Source organism: Lissotriton vulgaris, chromosome 2_1 (genome assembly GCF_964263255.1).
Source record: "Lissotriton vulgaris chromosome 2_1, aLisVul1.2, whole genome shotgun sequence".
NCBI lineage: Eukaryota > Metazoa > Chordata > Amphibia > Caudata > Salamandridae > Lissotriton > Lissotriton vulgaris.
The window spans coordinates 1,974,616,963-1,974,637,722 of record NC_141687.1 but is presented as its reverse complement, the minus strand read 5'-3'; the positions used below and the strand labels follow the sequence as shown (position 1 = coordinate 1,974,637,722).

The 20,760-nt window shown below is 49.3% G+C and overlaps 1 protein-coding gene across 3 annotated transcripts in view; it reads left to right on the top strand.

The window, feature by feature from the left end:
* The window catches only part of MAN2A2 (mannosidase alpha class 2A member 2), a 668,437-nt gene that overhangs the window by 444,282 nt on the left and 203,395 nt on the right, over positions 1-20,760 (top strand). For all 3 annotated transcript variants that reach the window (XM_086958183.1, XM_086958182.1, XM_086958181.1), the window contains one exon: positions 4,586-4,700. In XM_086958183.1, coding sequence (XP_086814309.1) covers positions 4,586-4,700 — 115 coding nt within the window. The remainder of the gene's footprint in view (positions 1-4,585; positions 4,701-20,760) is intronic.

The following is a 20,760-nucleotide window of genomic DNA, read 5'->3' as shown; positions in this document are numbered from 1 at the left end:
TACAAGCATGCAAGTAAAAGTGTGACAAACGTTCAAGAAAAGATGTCAAACGTGGCCATGTAAAATGGTTGTGTTCCTGCCAAGGTCTAAATGTGACCACATGGCATTCTACTTAGTCTTTCTTGGACTTCAGCCACCACTACTTCAGCAGGGAAAACAAATTCTTTCTTTAAATTGAGCTCAGACTGTGGACAAAAAGAAAACTTGAGATTATCTGCTCAATGCATTAATTGTGTTTATCTGTCCAACAGACCATGTTATTGTGACATCTGCAGGATTTTCCCTTTTAAAACTCTACATAACAGGGAGAATATGCTGGCCTTATCTTGATTAAAAGACTTTTACCCCTTTTGAAGGTGAGGCCTCCTCATCTGAAAATGATTCCATAAAATGTGGTCCTTACAGCATCTCACCTCCCACGGTGGTGCAGAAACGGAAGCATGTGGCAGTCCCTCAACTGAAGTTCACTACTGAAGCACCTGTATCTGCCTCATTGAAAGACAAAACTAAGCCTTCATCTGTAACATCACGGGGAAAAAAGGGAAAGTATAACAAGGTGTTAAAATCCGCTTCTGAAAACCTCCTGCCAGTACTCCTGCCTAAATTGTTGTGAAAGAGGACCATGCCATGGACGATAAACAAGCAGTGATTCTCAACAGCCTCTTCTTCAAAAGAGAAAAAATTAAGCATTCCGCAAAAGGCCATTCCATTGGTGGCTAAGAAGAGCCTGTTTATGACAACACATTGATAATTCCATCAACAAGGTTCCTACGTGTACCACGAACCCTCAACAGCGAGTCCATTGGCATCGATTGACTTCCACATTGTTTACCATAGCTCTGGTATATTGATATTCGCATCAAAGACAGCAAATCTGGCCTTTTTACCATCTAATGGAAGCTTCGTCAGCTTATTCCTATTCACCACTGAAGGCCACCGCTAGGTTGTCGGTGCAGATTCAGAGTTGGAGGTGGATGTTGGCAACCAGGAGCATACATTGGCCACATTACAAAGGAATATTCTAGCATGGTATGCTGGATTATGTGTGTATTTAAACTTCTCTTCTGCATTAAGATGCAGCACTTGATTGATGTTTTTATACATCTACTTTTGGTTGACATATTACAGTAATTTGTAATGACAGTTGTTCAGGGAAATTCCCCTTCTATTTGGGATACTTATTGTGATCACGTAGAGGCGTCATTACCTGGTTGGGTGTGACGTTATGGAGAACCATGAGGCTCTAACAAGGTCTGGACCTGCTTTTAAATTCTTTCTAATTCTTTTGTATACATTGGTGACTCTAGTTGCACCTTGGCTTTCCTTGGAATAGTCCTTATTTAGTTTGCGATAAGGCAGTTGTTGATAACTTTTTTTTGTAATCCTTTTCTAGGTGAAATCTCATTAGTAATGAATACGCACCCTGTTTTAAGATGTATACAGCATAGACATAAAAGACAGTCACAATTTGGACCTTTATTCGGATGGTCCGTGACGGAGGTTATATTAAGCCAGAATGGCCATTAAGTTTATAAGAACATTTATGGACATCGTTTTTTATATATTGGGAATTATATTTATATTTACCACCCTGCTGACATAATCCTGTTGATACACTAGTTTTAATTGTCTCGGCATGGAGGCAGCTTGGCCACATCAAAGGAGGTGTCGGGCGGTCCTGTATGAAGTCTAAGTAAGTGCTTTGCTCTGCGAGGCGATTTTCGAGTGTATTCCATACTGGGAACCACATGTTCATAACTTTATACATTGTGTTGTTTCCTTTACAGATTGAATGACCCGTCCTTTAGTTACTTTTGGGTAAGAGAACGGAGTGTCTATATATGACTGGTTGATTCTGTGTGCTTTGTGATTTTAACAGGAGTCTCTGAGGAGTTAATGTGCTTCATTTTTAGTGTGATTTACTTGTTGCATAAAGCAAAACCAAAGGGGATGATGGACGTAGTGTTGAACATTGCAAGCACTCACCCCCAGTCAACTGATCTGGGTTTAATCCATCATCATTCTTTAGCTCACTCCGCCACCCCAGTTCAGACATGGCCATAGGCAAATCAGTCTGACCCTGTGCCCCATGGGAACAGTCCAGCCTGAACTGCCAAGCCATGTCTTCCCTGGATCGGAAACAAGCATCTTGGGACCAGTTTCTGGCTAATCACCTGTCTTCAACTTCTAAGAAGAAGGCAAATACCGCACCATCATCAACACTAGTGCAGATGGCTTCATCGTCAGTGGAATCTTTGGGTTCTTCGCCATTGATTATGCTGTCGACGACTACATCAATGCTGTCGGCGACTACGAAGAGGTCGACAACAGCGAAAACAACGGCACCGATGACGGTAACCATCACATCTACGGCAATGACACCGTAGATTGCGGTTTCTGAATTGCTTCCGATTATCCACGTCACCAACGGTGGTTGTGTCAGCAGTACCGTTAACAAAGTAAAAAACACCGTAAAGGAGAGAAAAACCTAGAATGAGGCAGATTACACCAGAAGTTACCTCACCCAGAAAGGTTACACTTCTGTTGCCATCTCATCTGTTGGAAGAGCAAGATTATGAGGAAGGTGATGAGGATGATGGTCCTTTTCGTTACGTGAATAGCCCATCACAATTGTACATTAAGTGCCAGGGAGATGATCTTGACAAAGAGTATGGAGAGTATCAGTATTATATTCCTCAGCAGGAATACCATTGTGACTATCAGGAGGAGGTAGTCTGCATGCCATCATCGCTGTTAACAGACCTGCAATTCATGTTGGCGGGCTATAGGAAGAGATTTCCACCAGCATCTGCGCCTTTCGAACAGTCTACATTGGGCCATTGCCCACGATCTATCTCATCTACCCCCAAGAGGGTTCAAGATTTACAGTTGGAGCCTCTACAGAAATCACCAACATCAGTTCCTCAACAAGATCCAGCGACTACAGATGATGACGAGGGAGAGGGGAAACTCGGGGATCAACATCGAGAATGGGATGACTACCTCATTCCCACACCATCTTCACATCCCACACCATCTTCACACGCACACTTCCACCACCACCACCACGCATCTACTTGGCACACTCTCGAACAGGTGCCTTTTTCGCGGAGGTGAAACCGCGAAATCAATTATTTCTCATTTTCTGTTGATAATAGAAAAAATAGTCACTCTCGGGGGGTTTATTCCATCTGTTTTTATTCCGTTAGCAAAACATGACGTGTTTCGGCAAGCGCCTTCATCATATGTTTCACAAGCATGCCATGACTACGGCATTTTTTTATACAAACAATTCAACGTTCAAAACAAATCACATGATTTCCGGGGCATTGTAATCAAAGACGGACATTTCATTCCTTCAAAAGGACCCGCCATATTTGAATAGTAAAAATGCATGTACATTCATTTCATGATAAAAGCATTTTCTGTTCTGGAAACATGTAAAATATCATCGTTTATCATGCTTATTATTTACAATTGTTAACAGGAAAAGTTCCTTTTGGCCCCATTCGTTTTGCCATTGCCCGCTCGATGTTGAGAAACTTCATTATTTAGCCATATATTGGCTCATGCGAGTTCTCCCATCTATACTGGAAAAAACCCACTGCCATTGCTCTTGATAAACATTAATGCCATATATCAGGTTTTATTAATTTGATCACGTTTTCGGAAACTTATGAGCAAAATTGCCAAGAGTTTTGCCATATATTGGCTCCATGTCAAAAACGGATATTTGTTTCCCCTTATATCAGCTTCCACTTTGCTATATTAGCATACGAGCAATGCTCAATTCTACCCTACAGATAGTGCTGCAGCATCAATGATGACAAAACTGTGCATGGCGGAGGAGTGAGTTATAGGTACCTTAGGGATCTGGTGTGAATTTGAGTGATTTTGTTTTTTTTTGTTGAAAATGGCACGTTGTCACTGACATTTTCACCTAACTATAACATCACTTAACCTTTAACCTTCGTTTTTTCAGTGTATATGTGTATGTATGTATATATATATATATATATATATATATATATATATATATATATATATATACATATATATATATATATGAACACACACTCGATTAGCGTTGCTCTCGCCTCTCGCCTCAGCAGGCTCCCGGCGGGATCGCCACCTCCCAAAGTATTTAAACAGACTCCTGGCAGTACACTAGCTCGTAAATCAGCAAGACACTCACGTGAGCAAGAAGCGAAAGCTTTGAAACGCGTTGGGTTTTCCGTGTGCCAATAAAATATCTGCACTGAACGAACATTTGGGCCCCGGCTCTGGTGTCTTGCTGATTTACGAGCTAGTGTACTGCCAGGAGTCTGTTTAAATATATATATATATATATATATACATATATATATATACATACATATGTGTGTGTAGTGTACTTGTGTATAGAAAGTGTGTGTGCATACACAACAGGTCTTCAAAGTAGAGATGTGCCTGTTTAGTGTTTTTTTCCAAAGTGCCATTTGTCTGTGATCTCTTCCATGAATAAATTGTTATTCTTAGGAAAGCATTCAGACAATCTGAATCTCTTCATGTGTGCTTCAAGTGCTGTGTTTCTGTTTACTTTTAGTTATACTCCCCAAAAGACCCCCCTGTGGTGCGAGTGACGGAGGGTCCCTTTTTCTCGGAAGTGGCTTGCTATTATCAACATGTGCAGCAAGTGATGCGACTGTACAATGTGGCAGGTAAGAGTACATTTAGAGTGCTATTAAGTATTGGAATACCGTCTACCGTCATCCTTTTCCATTCAGCTCACACCTCATGTTGCATCTTTTTTCTCCTTTATCAAACTTCTTTATCCAACTTTCAAATTTAACCAATTCAGACTTTTTCCTCTCATACTAAGCAACCATGATGAAAATGAGCATCTTAGGCTTTTCTATTTGTCATAGAATGCTTTTACTCCTTTATTTTCTTTGAAATACCTAAGCATGCTGTATTTCCAAGTATAATTGATAAAGGGAATGGTTCTGGTCATTTTATTATAAGACCTCACAAAAGCAAACCTCCTTTATCCTATCTCACAGTAATTTCCAAGTAGTGCACCTGTGGGTTTCACCCTTTTGTTCAGCGGTCTGTTGCTTCTGCGCTTGGTTTGTGCTATGCAAACACCCACAGATACTTTAGTAATCTGATCCACGCAGGTAGATATGGTTTAAGAAGATTTATTCAAGTTAGTTACAAGATCAGTAATACAGTAGTAGTAGAGCCCCACCAGGAGCAGCCAGCAGGGCGCTCAGCCCTTCTCCAACTGTGGTATCCAGAGACTAACATTCCATATTACATCATCTTCGTAGTGTTCCACTGGAGGAGCAGTGGATGACATGAACAGCCCTAAAACCAAGATACTACATATCCTCCTTTCTTCCTGAAGGAAAACAGAAAAGAGAAATATAGAATCAGATGTAGAAACTAGAAGAACGAAATACAGAGGACAGTACTAGAGAGTAGCAAAGCAATGGTAGAGAGAAAGAAAACAACCAAAAATCTTAAAGAAACAGATAAACAGAACCTGTTTCCCGTCCTCTTTTCTATAAATGAGAAAAAGAAATAAAGAAGCAAAACCATCAATGAGTACTCTCTGTACACCAACTGGCCTGGTAAGTATGCGAGAGAGCAATCCACAACAGGAGAATAAAAGATGACAGAGAAGAAGAGAAATACATTATAAAACTCATTCTTCTCCATTATTATTCAAACATTTGAGTTAAAAACAAAATAGAAAAGTACTGGGCTACAGTGTAGACCATAACAAGGAAAACAGAGTTGAGACACAAACGCCCAGTCTAACGTGAACCAATGCACTATAGTTAATGGACAAGAACCAAAACTATACATCCATGTGGGTAACAATATGAATGTGCAGAGGCAACAGCAAAAAAATCAAATTATTGTGCACTGTAGAATAAAACAAACAACCCACACTAGACACCTTAAGTAAGGTAAGAATGTGCACTGTAGTGAAGGTATAAAGCATGTAGTGACCTGTCCATGTAAGGACGCACCTCGACTGGAGGTGATATGTTATGCACAGGATGATGGGAAGACCCAACAAACACACCTCACTGGGAGGTCAACACACCTCGCGGAGAGGTTAAGAGACAATGTGCACTGTTAATGCGGAACAAAAATCCTAGCAACATGTGAGCCATAAGATGAAGGTGTGCACTGTAATTAAAGAAACATACCTCTTGGAGAGGTCGGTGTTGTGCACAAAAGTAATAGGACTAAAACCCTCGCAAGACACCTCGTGTGAAGGTGAGGACAATGTGCACGGTAATGACGGGTCTAAAACCCCTGTGAGACACCTCATGTTGAGGTACAGTTTGTGCACTGTGTGAAAGGACTAAAACTCTTGCTAAAAAGAGATAAACACTACTCACTTGAAATGGGAAAAAAAACAACCTAAGAGGTTCTATATCTTGACTTGTCACACTATTGAAAGTCACTGAGCAGTTTTAGAAAACGTAGAGTTAACCACAAAACAGGAGGTTGAAACAGTGTAAACTGTAAATGGAATCAATCACTGTAAACTGTAATAAATTAGACCTTCAAAATTGGCATATTAATACTGAACATGTATTTTTTATGTCCATGAGTGTAAATAATGCCACTCACCACCAGTGAAAAACTAAAGGGGGGTGATGGACGGAGCTTTGACAATACAAACACTCACCCCCAGTCAACTGATCTGGGTTTAATCCATCACCGTTCTTTAGCTCACTCCGCCACCCCAGTTCAGACATGGCCATATGCAAATCAGTCTGACCCTGTGCCTCATGGGAAACAGTCCAGCCCGAACTGCCAAGCCATGTTTTCACTGGACCGGAATCAAGCTTCCCATGACCGGTTTCTGGCATTCCTGCCGTCTTCAGCCGGGCTTGCTTGAATCCAGTGGCAAAGTAGGCAAGGGACTCTCGTCTGAGCATACTCTGCCAACTTGGGGCGAACAAAGAAAAACTAAAGGGGGTGATGGACGGAGCGTTGACAATACAAACACTCACCCCCAGTCAACTGATCTGGGTTTAATCCATCACCGTTCTTTAGCTCACTCCGCCACCCCAGTTCAGACATGGCCATATGCAAATCAGTCTGACACTGTGCCTCATGGGTGCTCTCCTCACCACCAGTGTCCCGAAACAGCATCATGGCCTCTGAAAGATGATCCATCCGAATACAGGGATAATTGGTAAAACATACTAACGCTGCATTAAACAAAGGTGAACTTTTCCGTTTTGAACAAATAAACACACACAGAATGCCTCATAGAAACTAAACACAGACAACTGGAACCGTTTTTGCAGCAAAAAAAATAAATTGAACAATACCCACAGTGTCTTCTCCTCTTAACTTGAAGTACCTCATAGACCTGTGTACGGACGTTGATTCTAAATGAGCGTGGTTGGCAAAACAGCAAACCTTGCCAATATAAAAATGGCGGAACGTTGGGTCATGCCATGCCGGGTGGCACACAGCATGACCATGCTCCAAACTCACAAAGACCTCCCCTAGCAGAGGAGAAGAGTGTGTCACAGGAAGACTCCGACTCCAGGACTGAGATAGATGAGCGCGTGCAAATTTCATTCTTTTTAAATTCAAAACGGCGGTTGGAAAAGTGCGCAGGCATCAGGTCTTAGGGTAGACCAAAACTAAAGAAAAAAACTTGTTTTACATGACATTGCCCGCATTTGTTCGTAAGAGCCACAAGCACCACCTCACACTTGTAGCTAAACTCCCAACCACAGCCAGAGGGGACTCACGCTGGATCTCATGATAGCGATAGTTAAGTCCATGAGAATATGTTAGAGGAGAATCAAGTGAGTCTCAGTGCAAGACGCTGTGTGTAAGAGCCACTATGTAGGGAGAAAACCTTTGAGGACAGTACGTGTCTCGAAGTGTGGGTACCAGGAGCATACTAACACACAGTGCAGGCACGTCCCAAATGAGAACACAGGAACAGGTTGTAAGCAACAGCGTAATAAAAACTGAAGTGGCTTACAGCACTTGCAGGCTCACTGTGCGCAGCTCGATGTAGGGAAACTTTGTTTCAATGCAGGCAGTACTCAAGCGTCAATTAAGTGAAAGAAAAGGCTTACTTTACTGGAAGACTCAGTATGCACAGAATCCTTGAAGTGGATTGTTGTAGTAGCCAGATGAAATCCAGTTAGAGTAAATGCAGCTACAGAAAAGCCATGAGTTGTAGCTTAAAACAGACTCTGTAGGGACAGTAAGAACAGACCTTTTGAGATGCTGTGGGAACAGCAGGCAGAGACTTGAGCTGCGTAGAGACTGGTACTGGCACTTTTGCGTTGAGGGCAACCGGTGGGAGGTCACTGGTGGGGCTGATATGTGCCAGTAGTTGAATAAACCCAGCTGTTGTTTCAGAAGATGCTTGAGGTTGAGAGTAGGTACTCCAGACTTGAAATTGAAGGTCTTGAAATGTAAACACGCGTGGGTTCAAATCCTATCCTCGTCACCATAAAATTGTAGTAATCTGGTCTACGCTGGTAGATATGGTTTAAGAAGATTTATTCAAGTTGGTTACAAGATCAGTAATACAGTAGTAGTACAGGAGCAGCCAGCAAGGCGCTTAACCCTTCCCCAACTGTGGTATCCAGAGACTAATATTCCATATTACATCATCTCCACAGTGTTCCACTGGAGGAGCAGTGGATGACATGAACAGCACTAAAACCAAGAAACTACATATACATACACTGGTTATGAAAATTGTTTGATATTTACCCAAAATTCTCTTGGTTAAAGTTCTGTGGCTAGTGTTTCAGAAATGAAAGCTGAATTGAAACTATACTTATGTCACACATTATGATTCCTGTCCTCATTAGGCCCTGTCATGCTAGTCCTAGTTCATTCCTTGTATGGAGGACAGGTTCTCATCAACGTCTTAGTGCAGTATCTGTTGTTTCAGTTGACAGTCCAACCTGGTACTTTCTACTAAAGGAAACTAGCCGTATGAGTTCCCTTATCCAGTATTGGGGTATCTTTCATAGATTCACATGCCTGAATCATTCCCCGTCGTCGAGGCGGGAGTCCCACGGTAAATAAAAAAGCAGTGCCAAAAGCACTTTGCAGTAGTAGGCCCTAGAAAAAAGGCCTGAGGCCTATATTATAGTAGCCTATCTACCTCATTATGCTAAAAGACCCAAAGTCTTTGCTCCAACCAATCAGCTCACAGCACCCTCTAGAACCTTCCCTGCAGAGCCAGCTCTCCTCAGATTTTCACCGCACGTCGTGTGGAAGGGAGTCTCCCTGAGTCTTGACTCAGTTTTTTCTTCAAGAGCTTCAAGATGTCTGACAAGAAGGCCTTGTTCAGACCCTGCAGAACATGCGAGAAGAAGAGGGTCCATGTGGATGACTTACACAAGGACTGCATTTATTGCCTGTATCCCAAGCATGAGGCAAAAACCTGTAAGATCTGTGTTACCTTCCCTGCCAAGACCTTAAGGGATAGGGAGGCCAGAGTCCTTTTGTGGCTTAAATCCTCTTCCAAGGATGATGATGACAGAGCCTCTACCTCTAGCAAGAGGGCGAGGTCTCAAGAGGATAAGATAAGTGAGGGGAGAAAGCAGGTTAAGACCTCCCACTCTACTTCAGGCTCTTCACAGAGATCCAAACATTCTGTCTCTGGAGCCTCAGCCACCAACGATCCGGCAAAGAAAACAGTGAGTAAGACTTCTACTGTCTCCTCTCCAGTTACCACTGTCTCCACTTCAACCTCTTCTTCTATGGATATGATATCCACTACGTCTATCACTACACCTATTGTGTCTACTAAAATTAGTATCGTGACAAAAAGAACTCTCGTGGACGACTCGTCGACGAAGACGCCGTCATCATCAAAAAACTCGTCATCTAAGAAGAGCCCGTCGACGAAGTCGGCGACGCCGCCGTTGATGACTGCCTCGTCGACGAAGAAAGCATTGACGTCTATCCCTTCGACGACGAGCCCGTCATTGGTTACCCCGTCGACAACCGTCCCGTCGACGGTGGCTCCATCGACGACGAGTCCATCGACGATTGTCCCGTCGACGTCAAGCCCGTCGACGACAGCCCCGTCGACGGCAAGTCTATCGTCGACGATGCCCTCGTCGTCGATCTCGTCGACGATAAATCCGTCGACGACGACATCTTTTCAACAAGTGGATGCGCCTTGGTCTCCGGGGTCATCAAGGTCGATGGAACCAGCTTTATTAAGACCTGCCACTGGGAATCAGGCCTTTTGTACGCCAATAGCGACAAAAATCTTTCAACTAGTGTCTTTTAAGAGGCAACAAGGTTCATACATATCTCCACTTATGCCTTCTCATCTTCTGGAAACCTATGCGGATGATGAAGAAGATGACTATGAAGATGATGATGATGAGGGTGCTTTTGGTGTGGCACGTCATCCATCCGAGCTTGTCATCAAGTGCCAAGATGATGATGAGGAGGATTCATACGCTGAGCACTATTACCAAGGGGATATCATAGTGCCTCATTCATTGGATCATCAGAGAAGGCCTAGAGTCCCGGAAGTCACTCAGTTGCCGCCTAATTTGATACAGGATTTACAGGCTATGCTGGCGGATTACAAACAGCGTTTTCCTCCGCAAGTACCTCAATCTGAAACGGTATGTTGGACAGGCCACATGACGGGCCGCTCTCCCCCGGCTCGACCAGGCCCGAGCCCAGTCATACAAGCACCACACACCACCATTGTACGTCCTACGTCCCCTCAGGGACACCTGCCCTCGAACATGATCACCTCATGGGCCCGATCCACTGCCGACCCATGCGCTCAGCCTGGGCCGCCATCTTGGACACTTCATCACGAGGCCGCCTGGCCCCCGATCGACCTCAACCCTGGGCCTAGCCCGGCCTCAGACATTCCGGCACCACCCTCCACCCAGGAGGTGAGCGAGCTACTTGGCAGGTCAATGGGAGAAAGAGGTGTCGATGGCTCTCCCCCGGCCAGTGCCGCTCGCCCATCGCCTCCCCGGGCGCTGGCTCCACCCCCCCGCTGGGTGTCTGGACTCCCTCATCCCGGACCTCCCGACCTCCAAGTGCGAGGGTCCGGACATCAAAGCCCGCCAGCCCTATAACTGGGGCAGCTCCAGAGCAGGAAGGCAGTTGTATCTTGGAGTCGAGAGACGTAAAGAGGAACTCACCCTGGACGGACTACTGGCGCTGCCGTAGCTCTGTCCTGTGCACCATCGTCCTGCCTGTTGGCGCTGCCACAGCCGTCGTAACCTTCATCCTTCATCGTCGTCCGGATCTGCTGGCGAGGCCGCGGACCGTTGTAACCGTCATCTGCATCGGGACCTGCTTGGCTTCTCCACGGCCCGTCGACCATCCGTCATCCATCCCGGGACCTGCTTGGCTTCTCCACGGCCCGTCGATCATCCTTCGTCCATCTCGGGACCGGCTTGGCTCCTCCACGGCCCGATCAGCAAACACACCGAGCTCGAGGATTGAGAGCTATTTAACTCATTGGCAACTAAGACTGTCCCGCTACCCCTTTTTCCTCAACCAGAGATCAGAACCGAGGGGACCCCTGAGTCCAGACCTCCTTGTATCATATCAACGTAACCTAAGAATTGCCTATAAAGTCTCGTTAACCTTCAATCTTGTGTGGTGTCCGTCTGTGGGGGGGGAAGTTACTTATCTGTACAGTCGTTGGAGACGGCTCTCCCTGGAGACCTCTCCCCGTAATCTCGGCCGACCCTCCCGGTCCGTCTAACATTGGTGGCCAGCGGCGCGATCCGAATCACCGCATAACGTACAGAGAGTAGCTCACCCCACAACGAACAACAATGTCAACTAAAGAGAGCGGATCAACTGAGAAGTTCCAAATGGAAAAACTCGAGGAATACAGCCATCGTGAACTAAAGCAGTTCTGCATCGAACTAGGTATCGCTACCACCGGACTAAGTACCAAGGACGATTTCAAGCATGCCCTAGAATCTTGGGCAGAGACCGGGGATGTCGAAGCCCCTGAGCAAAGCACCGCGAAAAATACCAGCACGGGCCCTGAGGGGCAAAGAACCAGTCTCTCGCAAGACGAGATCCAAGAAAGAGAAAAAGCCCGACTACACGAACTCGAAATGGCCCGACTCAAGATGGACATAGAACTCAAATTGGCCGAGCAAAAAATAAACTTAGAGCACCTTCGCCTCCGAGAAGAAAGAGAGGAGAAACAGAGGCAAAGGGAGCTCGAGGAAAAAAGACTAACGTACGAGCACGAGCGGAACCTAGCCGAGATCAACCTGCGCAAACAGAATAAAGAGTTAGGGGTGCCTGACCGACCGTCCACCCCAGGGACCACGGAGAAAAAAGTGCACATCCCCAAGGATGTGGTCCGAGAATATTTTCGAGAAGACGACATCCAGCAATGGTTTAAGGCCTATGAAATCGCGATGACTGCGCACCGGATCGATAGAGCCGACTGGGGAGCCGGCCTATGGGGCAAATTCCTTAATGAGGGCCGCGATACTCTGTTACAGCTCCCAGACCACCAGATGACCTCCTACGACCATATGAAAGCGGCCCTCCTCACCCGCTATGGCCTCACGCCCGAGATGTACCGTCAGCGGTTCCGAGACTGCACACGCATTCCAGGTACAACTTGGGTGGACTATGTAACGTACTTTAGCAGAGCCTTCGAAGGCTGGATCAGAGGGAACAACGTCACGACCTACGAGCAGCTGTTCAATCTGATGGTATGGGAGCATCTGTCCAACAATTGCTTCATTGAACTACGCCAACACCTCCTCGACAGCAAGTTAACCGATCCCCGGCAGCTCGCAGCCGAAGCTGACCGGTGGGAGATCACCAGAGTGGGCCGGAATGGGTCCTACGAGCAGAACAGGAACAACAATGGTCACCCCCGACCCAGAGGAGGAGGAGGGGGCCAAGGACGAGGAAGAGACAACACTCCGGCCGCCCCCACTACCAGCACCACCCCCCCGGCCAACCGGGGCAGCACCCCGGCGCGACCGGGATACAGAGCCAATGTTACATGTCACCGATGCCAACGAGTCGGCCACTATGCAAACGACCCAAGCTGCCCGCAGTATCAGAGTCCAAGACCCCGCCAGGTGGCCGCCGCGGCACTAGGGGAAGAACAGATCTCCGAGGAACAAGAAACAGACGAGCAAGAGTATCAAGAGTGGGAGCCAGCAGCCATGACTCTCGCGTGCTTAGGGGGAAGAGACATGGTCCCGCGGGTCCCCCTACCCGCTAACACCCAGAAGTACAGCCAATGGGTGAGCATCAATGGACAACGGGCCGAAGCCCTTCGAGACACCGGGGCCAGTGTGACAGCCGTCCGCTGTCATCTGGTGACCCCAGAACAATATCTACCGAACATTCTCTGCCCTGTACGATCCGCCGACAACTCAGAGAGTCTGTGTCGGATGGCCTGCGTCCCCTTTGAGTGGGGAGGGGTCTCCGGCATGCTGAAGGTAACGGTCCGAGACGACGCCCCCGTGGACTGCCTCCTCGGAAATGACCTGGAAAGCTCCCCGTGGGCAGCCGTGGAGCGAAAAGAACACTTGGGGATGTTGGGCGTCCCAGACTGGGCGTGCGTCACCACCCGGTCCATGGCCGCCCGTGCCAACACTCACCCCGAAGAACCAGAATGGCCGGCGCCACCGCCCCCGGTCGCCCCCGCCGAGACCCCCGACCATGGTATCCCCCTCGAACTTGCCCAACCTTCCGACCTTGCTAATCTTGACCAGTGGGCTCAAGAAGGGGGACCCACACAAGAACAATTTCGTCAGGAGCAGGAGACTTGTCCCTCCCTTGAGGGACTCCGACAACAAGCGCTCGCCCAAAGCGCAGGGGATACCTCCGGAACTCATTGGGTCTACTGGGACAATGACCTATTGTACAGCGAGCAACGAATCGCCGAGCTAGGGGCCAACCGAGTACTAGTGGTGCCCCTCCGCTTTAGAGACTTCCTGCTAAATCTGGCCCACGATGTCCCCCTGGCAGGGCACCTGGGACAAGATAAAACCTACAGCCGCCTAGTGACCCACTTCTTCTGGCCAAAAATGAGAAACGATGTGCACCAGCATTGCCGATCTTGCCCCACGTGCCAAGCCAGTGGGAAGAGCGGCCGCAAATTAAAGGCCCCCCTGCAACCCTTTCCAGTAGTCACGACCCCATTTGAGAGGGTCGGAATAGACATTGTGGGACCCCTAGACCCACGTACAAGACAAGGCCATCGCTTCATCCTGGTACTAGTGGACCACGCCACCCGCTACCCTGAGGCTATTCCTCTCCGGACCGTGACAGCCCCAGTGGTCGGCCGGGCCCTGATGGGGATCTTCTCCCGTGTGGGGTTCCCCCGAGAAGTCGTCAGTGACAGAGGCACAAACTTTATTTCCAAATATATGAAGTCCCTCTGGCAACAGTGTGGGGTCACCTACCGCTTCACGACCCCCTATCACCCCCAAGGAAACGGACTTGTTGAGCGGTTCAATCGCACGCTAAAAGGGATGATCGGGGGATTGGAAGAGCCCCTCCGTCGCCAGTGGGATGTGCTGCTGCCGTGCCTCCTCTTCGCCTACCGGGAGGTCCCACAGAAGTCCCTAGGCTTCAGCCCATTCGAGCTGCTCTATGGGCACCCAGTACGGGGGCCACTCAGCCTGATCAAAGAAGGCTGGGAGATGCCTCCGGCCAAGAGTCCGCCCGATGTCTTCCGGTACCTCCTCACCCTCCGCAACCAGTCCCGAAGGTTCAGAGACCTAGCAAAAGCCAACCTAGAGACAAGTCAAGAGGACATGAAGAAATGGTATGACCAGAACGCCTCATCTATTGAATTCGAGCCGGGGCAACAGGTCTGGGTAATGTCCCCCACAGAACCGTGCGCTCTCCAAGACAAATGGACGGGACCCTTCAAGGTAATCGAGCGCAAGGGTCCTGCCACCTATCTGATCGATATGGAGTCCGCCCGGAATCCGCTCCGAGTCCTCCACACCAACAGACTGAAACCCCACTTTGCGCGAACAGAACTCAGTCTCTTGATGGCCACAGACAATGGGGTTGAAGACGACTCCGAACCTCTCCCTGACCTCTTGCGGACCCAGGAGCAAGACGGCTCCGTGGATGGGGTCCGACTCTCGGAGTCCCTCACCAGAGAACAACGCCACGAGTGCCAAGCCCTCCTATCACGATTTGCCAGTCTGTTCTCCCTCACCCCAGGTGTCACTTCCTGGTGTGTGCACGATGTGGACACCGGAGACAACCCTCCTATCCGCCACCGGGCCTACCGCGTACCTGATCGGGTACGGGCCTGCATCCAGGCGGAAGTAGCTAAGATGCTCACGCTCGGGGTCATCGAGCCCTCAGACAGTCCATGGGCCAGCCCGGTCGTACTGGTCCCCAAAGCGGCCGCCCCCGGAACCACACCAGAACTCCGGTTCTGTGTCGACTACCGGGGCCTGAATGACGTCACCAGAACGGACGCACACCCCATCCCCCGGGCAGATGAACTGGTCGACCGAATGGGCGCTGCCCGCTACCTCAGCATCTTCGACCTGACGGCAGGTTATTGGCAGATCGGCCTCACATCCCGAGCACAAGAACGTTCTGCCTTCTCCACCCCCGATGGCCACTATCATTTTAAGGTCATGCCCTTCGGCATGAAAAATGCCCCAGCGACTTTCCAACGGCTCGTCAACCAGGTCCTGGCGGGGCTCGAAGAGTTCAGCGCCGCCTACCTGGACGACATCGCTGTGTACAGCCACCATTGGACCGAGCACCTCCACCACCTCCAAGCAGTACTACAAGCCCTTCAGCGAGCTGGCCTCACGATCAAGGCCAGCAAATGTCAAATTGGACAAGGGTCGGTGACCTACCTCGGACACCAGGTGGGAAGCGGCCTAGTGGCCCCTCTACAGCTGAAGATTGCCGCCATCCAGAACTGGCAACCCCCTATCACTCAAACTGAGGTGCGAGCCTTCCTGGGCCTCACGGGCTACTACCGAAGGTTCGTGAAAGACTATGGTACCATCGTGGGGCCTCTCACCGAACTCACATAAAAAAATCAGCCCAAGAAAGTGAATTGGACCCCAGAGTGTCAAGCGGCATTCGAACAGTTAAGGGCCGCCATGTGTTCCGCTCCTGTGCTCCAGGCCCCAGACTACAGCCGGGAGTTCATCGTCCAGACGGACGCCTCCGACCAGGGCATTGGGGCAGTCCTGTCCCAAGTGAACACCGAAGGCCTTGATCAACCGGTGGCCTTCATCAGCCGGAGACTCCTACCCCGGGAACAACGCTGGAGCACCATAGAAAGGGAAGCCTTCGCTGTGGTATGGGCCCTCAAGAAGCTCCGGCCCTACCTTTTTGGCACCCACTTTCGGGTACAGACTGACCACCGACCCCTGCAGTGGTTGATACATATGCGGGGGGAAAACCCAAAACTGCTACGCTGGTCCATCTCCTTGCAAGGTATGGACTTCACGGTTGAACACCGGCCTGGGTCCGACCACGCCAACGCGGATGGCCTGTCCCGGTTTTTCCGCCTCGACGAAGAGAGTCCCCAAGAGGATGGGTAACTCTCCCCGCCTTCAGCTGGGGGGGACGCATGTTGGACAGGCCACATGACGGGCCGCTCTCCCCCGGCTCGACCAGGCCCGAGCCCAGTCATACAAGCACCACACACCACCATTGTACGTCCTACGTCCCCTCAGGGACACCTGCCCTCGAACATGATCACCTCATGGGCCCGATCCACTGCCGACCCATGCGCTCAGCCTGGGCCGCCATCTTGGACACTTCATCACGAGGCCGCCTGGCCCCCGATCGACCTCAACCCTGGGCCTAGCCCGGCCTCAGACATTCCGGCACCACCCTCCACCCAGGAGGTGAGCGAGCTACTTGGCAGGTCAATGGGAGAAAGAGGTGTCGATGGCTCTCCCCCGGCCAGTGCCGCTCGCCCATCGCCTCCCCGGGCGCTGGCTCCACCCCCCCGCTGGGTGTCTGGACTCCCTCATCCCGGACCTCCCGACCTCCAAGTGCGAGGGTCCGGACATCAAAGCCCGCCAGCCCTATAACTGGGGCAGCTCCAGAGCAGGAAGGCAGTTGTATCTTGGAGTCGAGAGACGTAAAGAGGAACTCACCCTGGACGGACTACTGGCGCTGCCGTAGCTCTGTCCTGTGCACCATCGTCCTGCCTGTTGGCGCTGCCACAGCCGTCGTAACCTTCATCCTTCATCGTCGTCCGGATCTGCTGGCGAGGCCGCGGACCGTTGTAACCGTCATCTGCATCGGGACCTGCTTGGCTTCTCCACGGCCCGTCGACCATCCGTCATCCATCCCGGGACCTGCTTGGCTTCTCCACGGCCCGTCGATCATCCTTCGTCCATCTCGGGACCGGCTTGGCTCCTCCACGGCCCGATCAGCAAACACACCGAGCTCGAGGATTGAGAGCTATTTAACTCATTGGCAACTAAGACTGTCCCGCTACCCCTTTTTCCTCAACCAGAGATCAGAACCGAGGGGACCCCTGAGTCCAGACCTCCTTGTATCATATCAACGTAACCTAAGAATTGCCTATAAAGTCTCGTTAACCTTCAATCTTGTGTGGTGTCCGTCTGTGGGGGGGGAAGTTACTTATCTGTACAGTCGTTGGAGACGGCTCTCCCTGGAGACCTCTCCCCGTAATCTCGGCCGACCCTCCCGGTCCGTCTAACATGGTAGCTCCTCCTCGGCAACAGCCACCGGTTTCTCCAATTGTGGAAACTCCGCAACCGGTCTTGCCTCCACAAACTCTGGATTCATCATCAGAAGAGGAGGTAGAAGATGGAGAGTTGCCTAACATTCCTTCATCGGACCCATGGGATGAATATGTTATACCCATGCCGTCCCCTCCGACTCCACAACCTTCAGATTCACCGCCTGAAGATGTAGGTGGTTTTCACAACCTGATGCAGAGGGCATCAACCAGGTTTAAGCTCCCGGTTACAGTGGAGCAAACGGAGTGTTTTCTCCATGACTTTAAAGAGGAAACAAGGAAGATATCTAGAGCCATTCCCATGATTGATTTTATTTGGAAGGAAGGCATAAAGATAATGAAAAACCCTGCATCTGTGCCTGCTGTGTTACCCAGAATAGAAAAGAAATATCGTGCTCCGCTTTCTAGTCCGGCGTGTCTTATTGGCCATCCACGCCCGGATTCGGTAATCTCTCAAGCGGCGCAGCAAAGGTCAAAGAACCCAGCTACCCCTATTTCTACTCCACCAGATAAAGAGGGGCGACGATTAGACCTTATTGGGAAGAAGTTTTCCACTATGGCTGCAGCATCCATCAGGATAGCAAATTCAATGGCGATTATTGGACGCTACGATCGCCAAATGTGGTCGGAGATTCATAGAGCTATTGCCAGAGGACTCAAGGCAAGAAGCCAGGAAAGTTTTAATGGAAGGAGAGCGGGCAGCGGAAGAATCCATCGACTGCGCTCTAGATATGGCGAATACGAACTTCAGGCAGTTGGCTGGGGCAGCTGTCCTGAGACGTCAAGGGTGGTTAAAAGCCACTACGTTTCGTCCGGAGGTTCAGTTGAAAATACTGGACATGGCTTATGACGGAGAGTCTCTCTTTGGAAAACATGTCGATGAGGCTCTCCAGATGATTAAAACTGACACGGATACCGCAAAGTCGCTAGGATCCTTACAATATTAAAGAGGTTCGTTCAGAGGAGCTAGAGGACGAGGTTATTCTTCCAGAGGAAGTTATTACCAACAAGGCAGACAGTATCAACCACAATACCGTCAAAACTACCAGTCTTCTTACAGACAATCTGGATCGGCTGGTTTCTCTCGTCAAGGAGGAAGAAGGCGCGCAAACAACCAAGGACGAGACAGTCACAAGAAACAGTGAGAGCAATTGGGCGCCACCTCCAACCCCTTACCTTCCCGTGGGCGTGAAAATATCTGCTTTTCAACAACAATGGCAGAATATAACATCGGATCGGTGGGTGTTAGACTTGATCCAACATGGTCACACCCTAGAGTTCATCACCAAACCTCCACCAACTCCGCCCAGGGCCCCCCCTCCCCCTCGTCTTCACTTATTGTTCAAGGAGGTTCAAGCTATGCTACTCAAGAACGCAGTAGAGAAGGTTCCAATCCATCAGAGAGGGACAGGTTTCTATTCCCGTTTTTTCCTCATAAAAAAGAAAACAGGGGAATGGCGACCGATCCTAGACCTGCGCAATCTGAACAAATATCTCAAGAAGCAGGGATTTCGAATGGTCACCCTCTCGGACATTCTCAGTTGCCTCAACGAGGGAGATTACATGGCCTCCTTGGACATGGAAGACGCATACTTCCACATCCCAATCCACCCAAACCATCGGAAGTACCTCCGTTTCACTGTGGCAGGCGCCCATTATCAATTCAAAGTTCTCCCATTCGGCCTCAAGTCGGCCCCAAGGATTTTCACGAAGTGCCTGGCCCCTGTGGCAGCAGCTCTTCGGGCAGCAAAAGTGCAGGTCTTCCCGTATTTGGACGACTGGCTAGTCAAAGGTCCATCAGAAGCCAAAGTGAGAGCCGACATTACGGCATGCTGCAATCTCTTCGCATCGCTAGGCCTCACAATCAACAAAACCAAGTCTCAGATGCATCCGGAACAAAGCCTGTTGTTCCTAGGAGCTTGCCTGGACACGGTGGAATGCAAGGCATCCTTGTCTCGAGAGAGACAACTCCGTCTGCAGGCGTTAGCCAGAAAACTGGCAAGAAGAAAGTCACTTTCAGTTCGCCTATATGCATCACTTCTGGGGATGTGTTCTTCAGCTATCAACCTCATTCCATTGGTGCGTCTAAAGATGCGACCACTGCAAGAGGAGCTAAACTGTCAATGGCATCAAGCGACAGGTTCATTCGAGGACACCATCACAGTCACCAACAGGATGGTGCACGCACTCCAATGGTGGTCTCAGATCAGCAATCTGGAGCAGGGGCTTTCATTCTTGCAGAATCCTCCGGATTTTATTCTTACAACGGATGCGTCCATGGAGGGTTGGGGTGGTCACCTCCAGGAACTGCAAGTGCAGGGAAGATGGTCTCAGCAAGACAAGAGATGCCACATCAACAGCCTAGAGCTGAAAGCCATTTGTCTGTCTCTTCAAGCGTTCCTCCCCAGGATAGTGGGATCCTCGGTCTTAGTCAGAACGGACAACACCACAAGCATGTTTTATATCAACAAGCAGGGAGGAACGAGATCGGCAACACTATCCAAACAAGCCCAAGAGCTATGGAAATGGTTAACAGTTCACAACATAACCCTCAAAGTGGAGCATGTCAGAGGCCTCTACAACACCTTGGCAGACAAACTGAGCAGAACTTTGTCAGAGTGCCACGAGTGGGAACTGGACAACGGCCAGTTGAACTATGTGTTTCAGAGATGGGGCAAACCCAGGTTGGACCTATTTGCGACCCAACAGAACAAGAAATGCCAGTACTACGCCAGCAGATATCCTCAACAGGGGTCAAGGGGGAATGCCCTTTCGATGCGATGGTCAGGGACATATGCATACGCTTTTCCTCCGATCCCTCTGATTCCACGAGTGGTGCGCAAAATGAAAGTGGAGAGTTGTCGCCTTCTCCTCATTGCTCCCAAGTGGCCTCGCCAGTATTGGTTTCAGGAACTCATGCTACTTTCTCAGGAGCCACCGATCAAGCTGCGGGTAGTTCCGAAGCTACTATCACGCAACGAGGGTCAAGTACTTCACCCAGATCC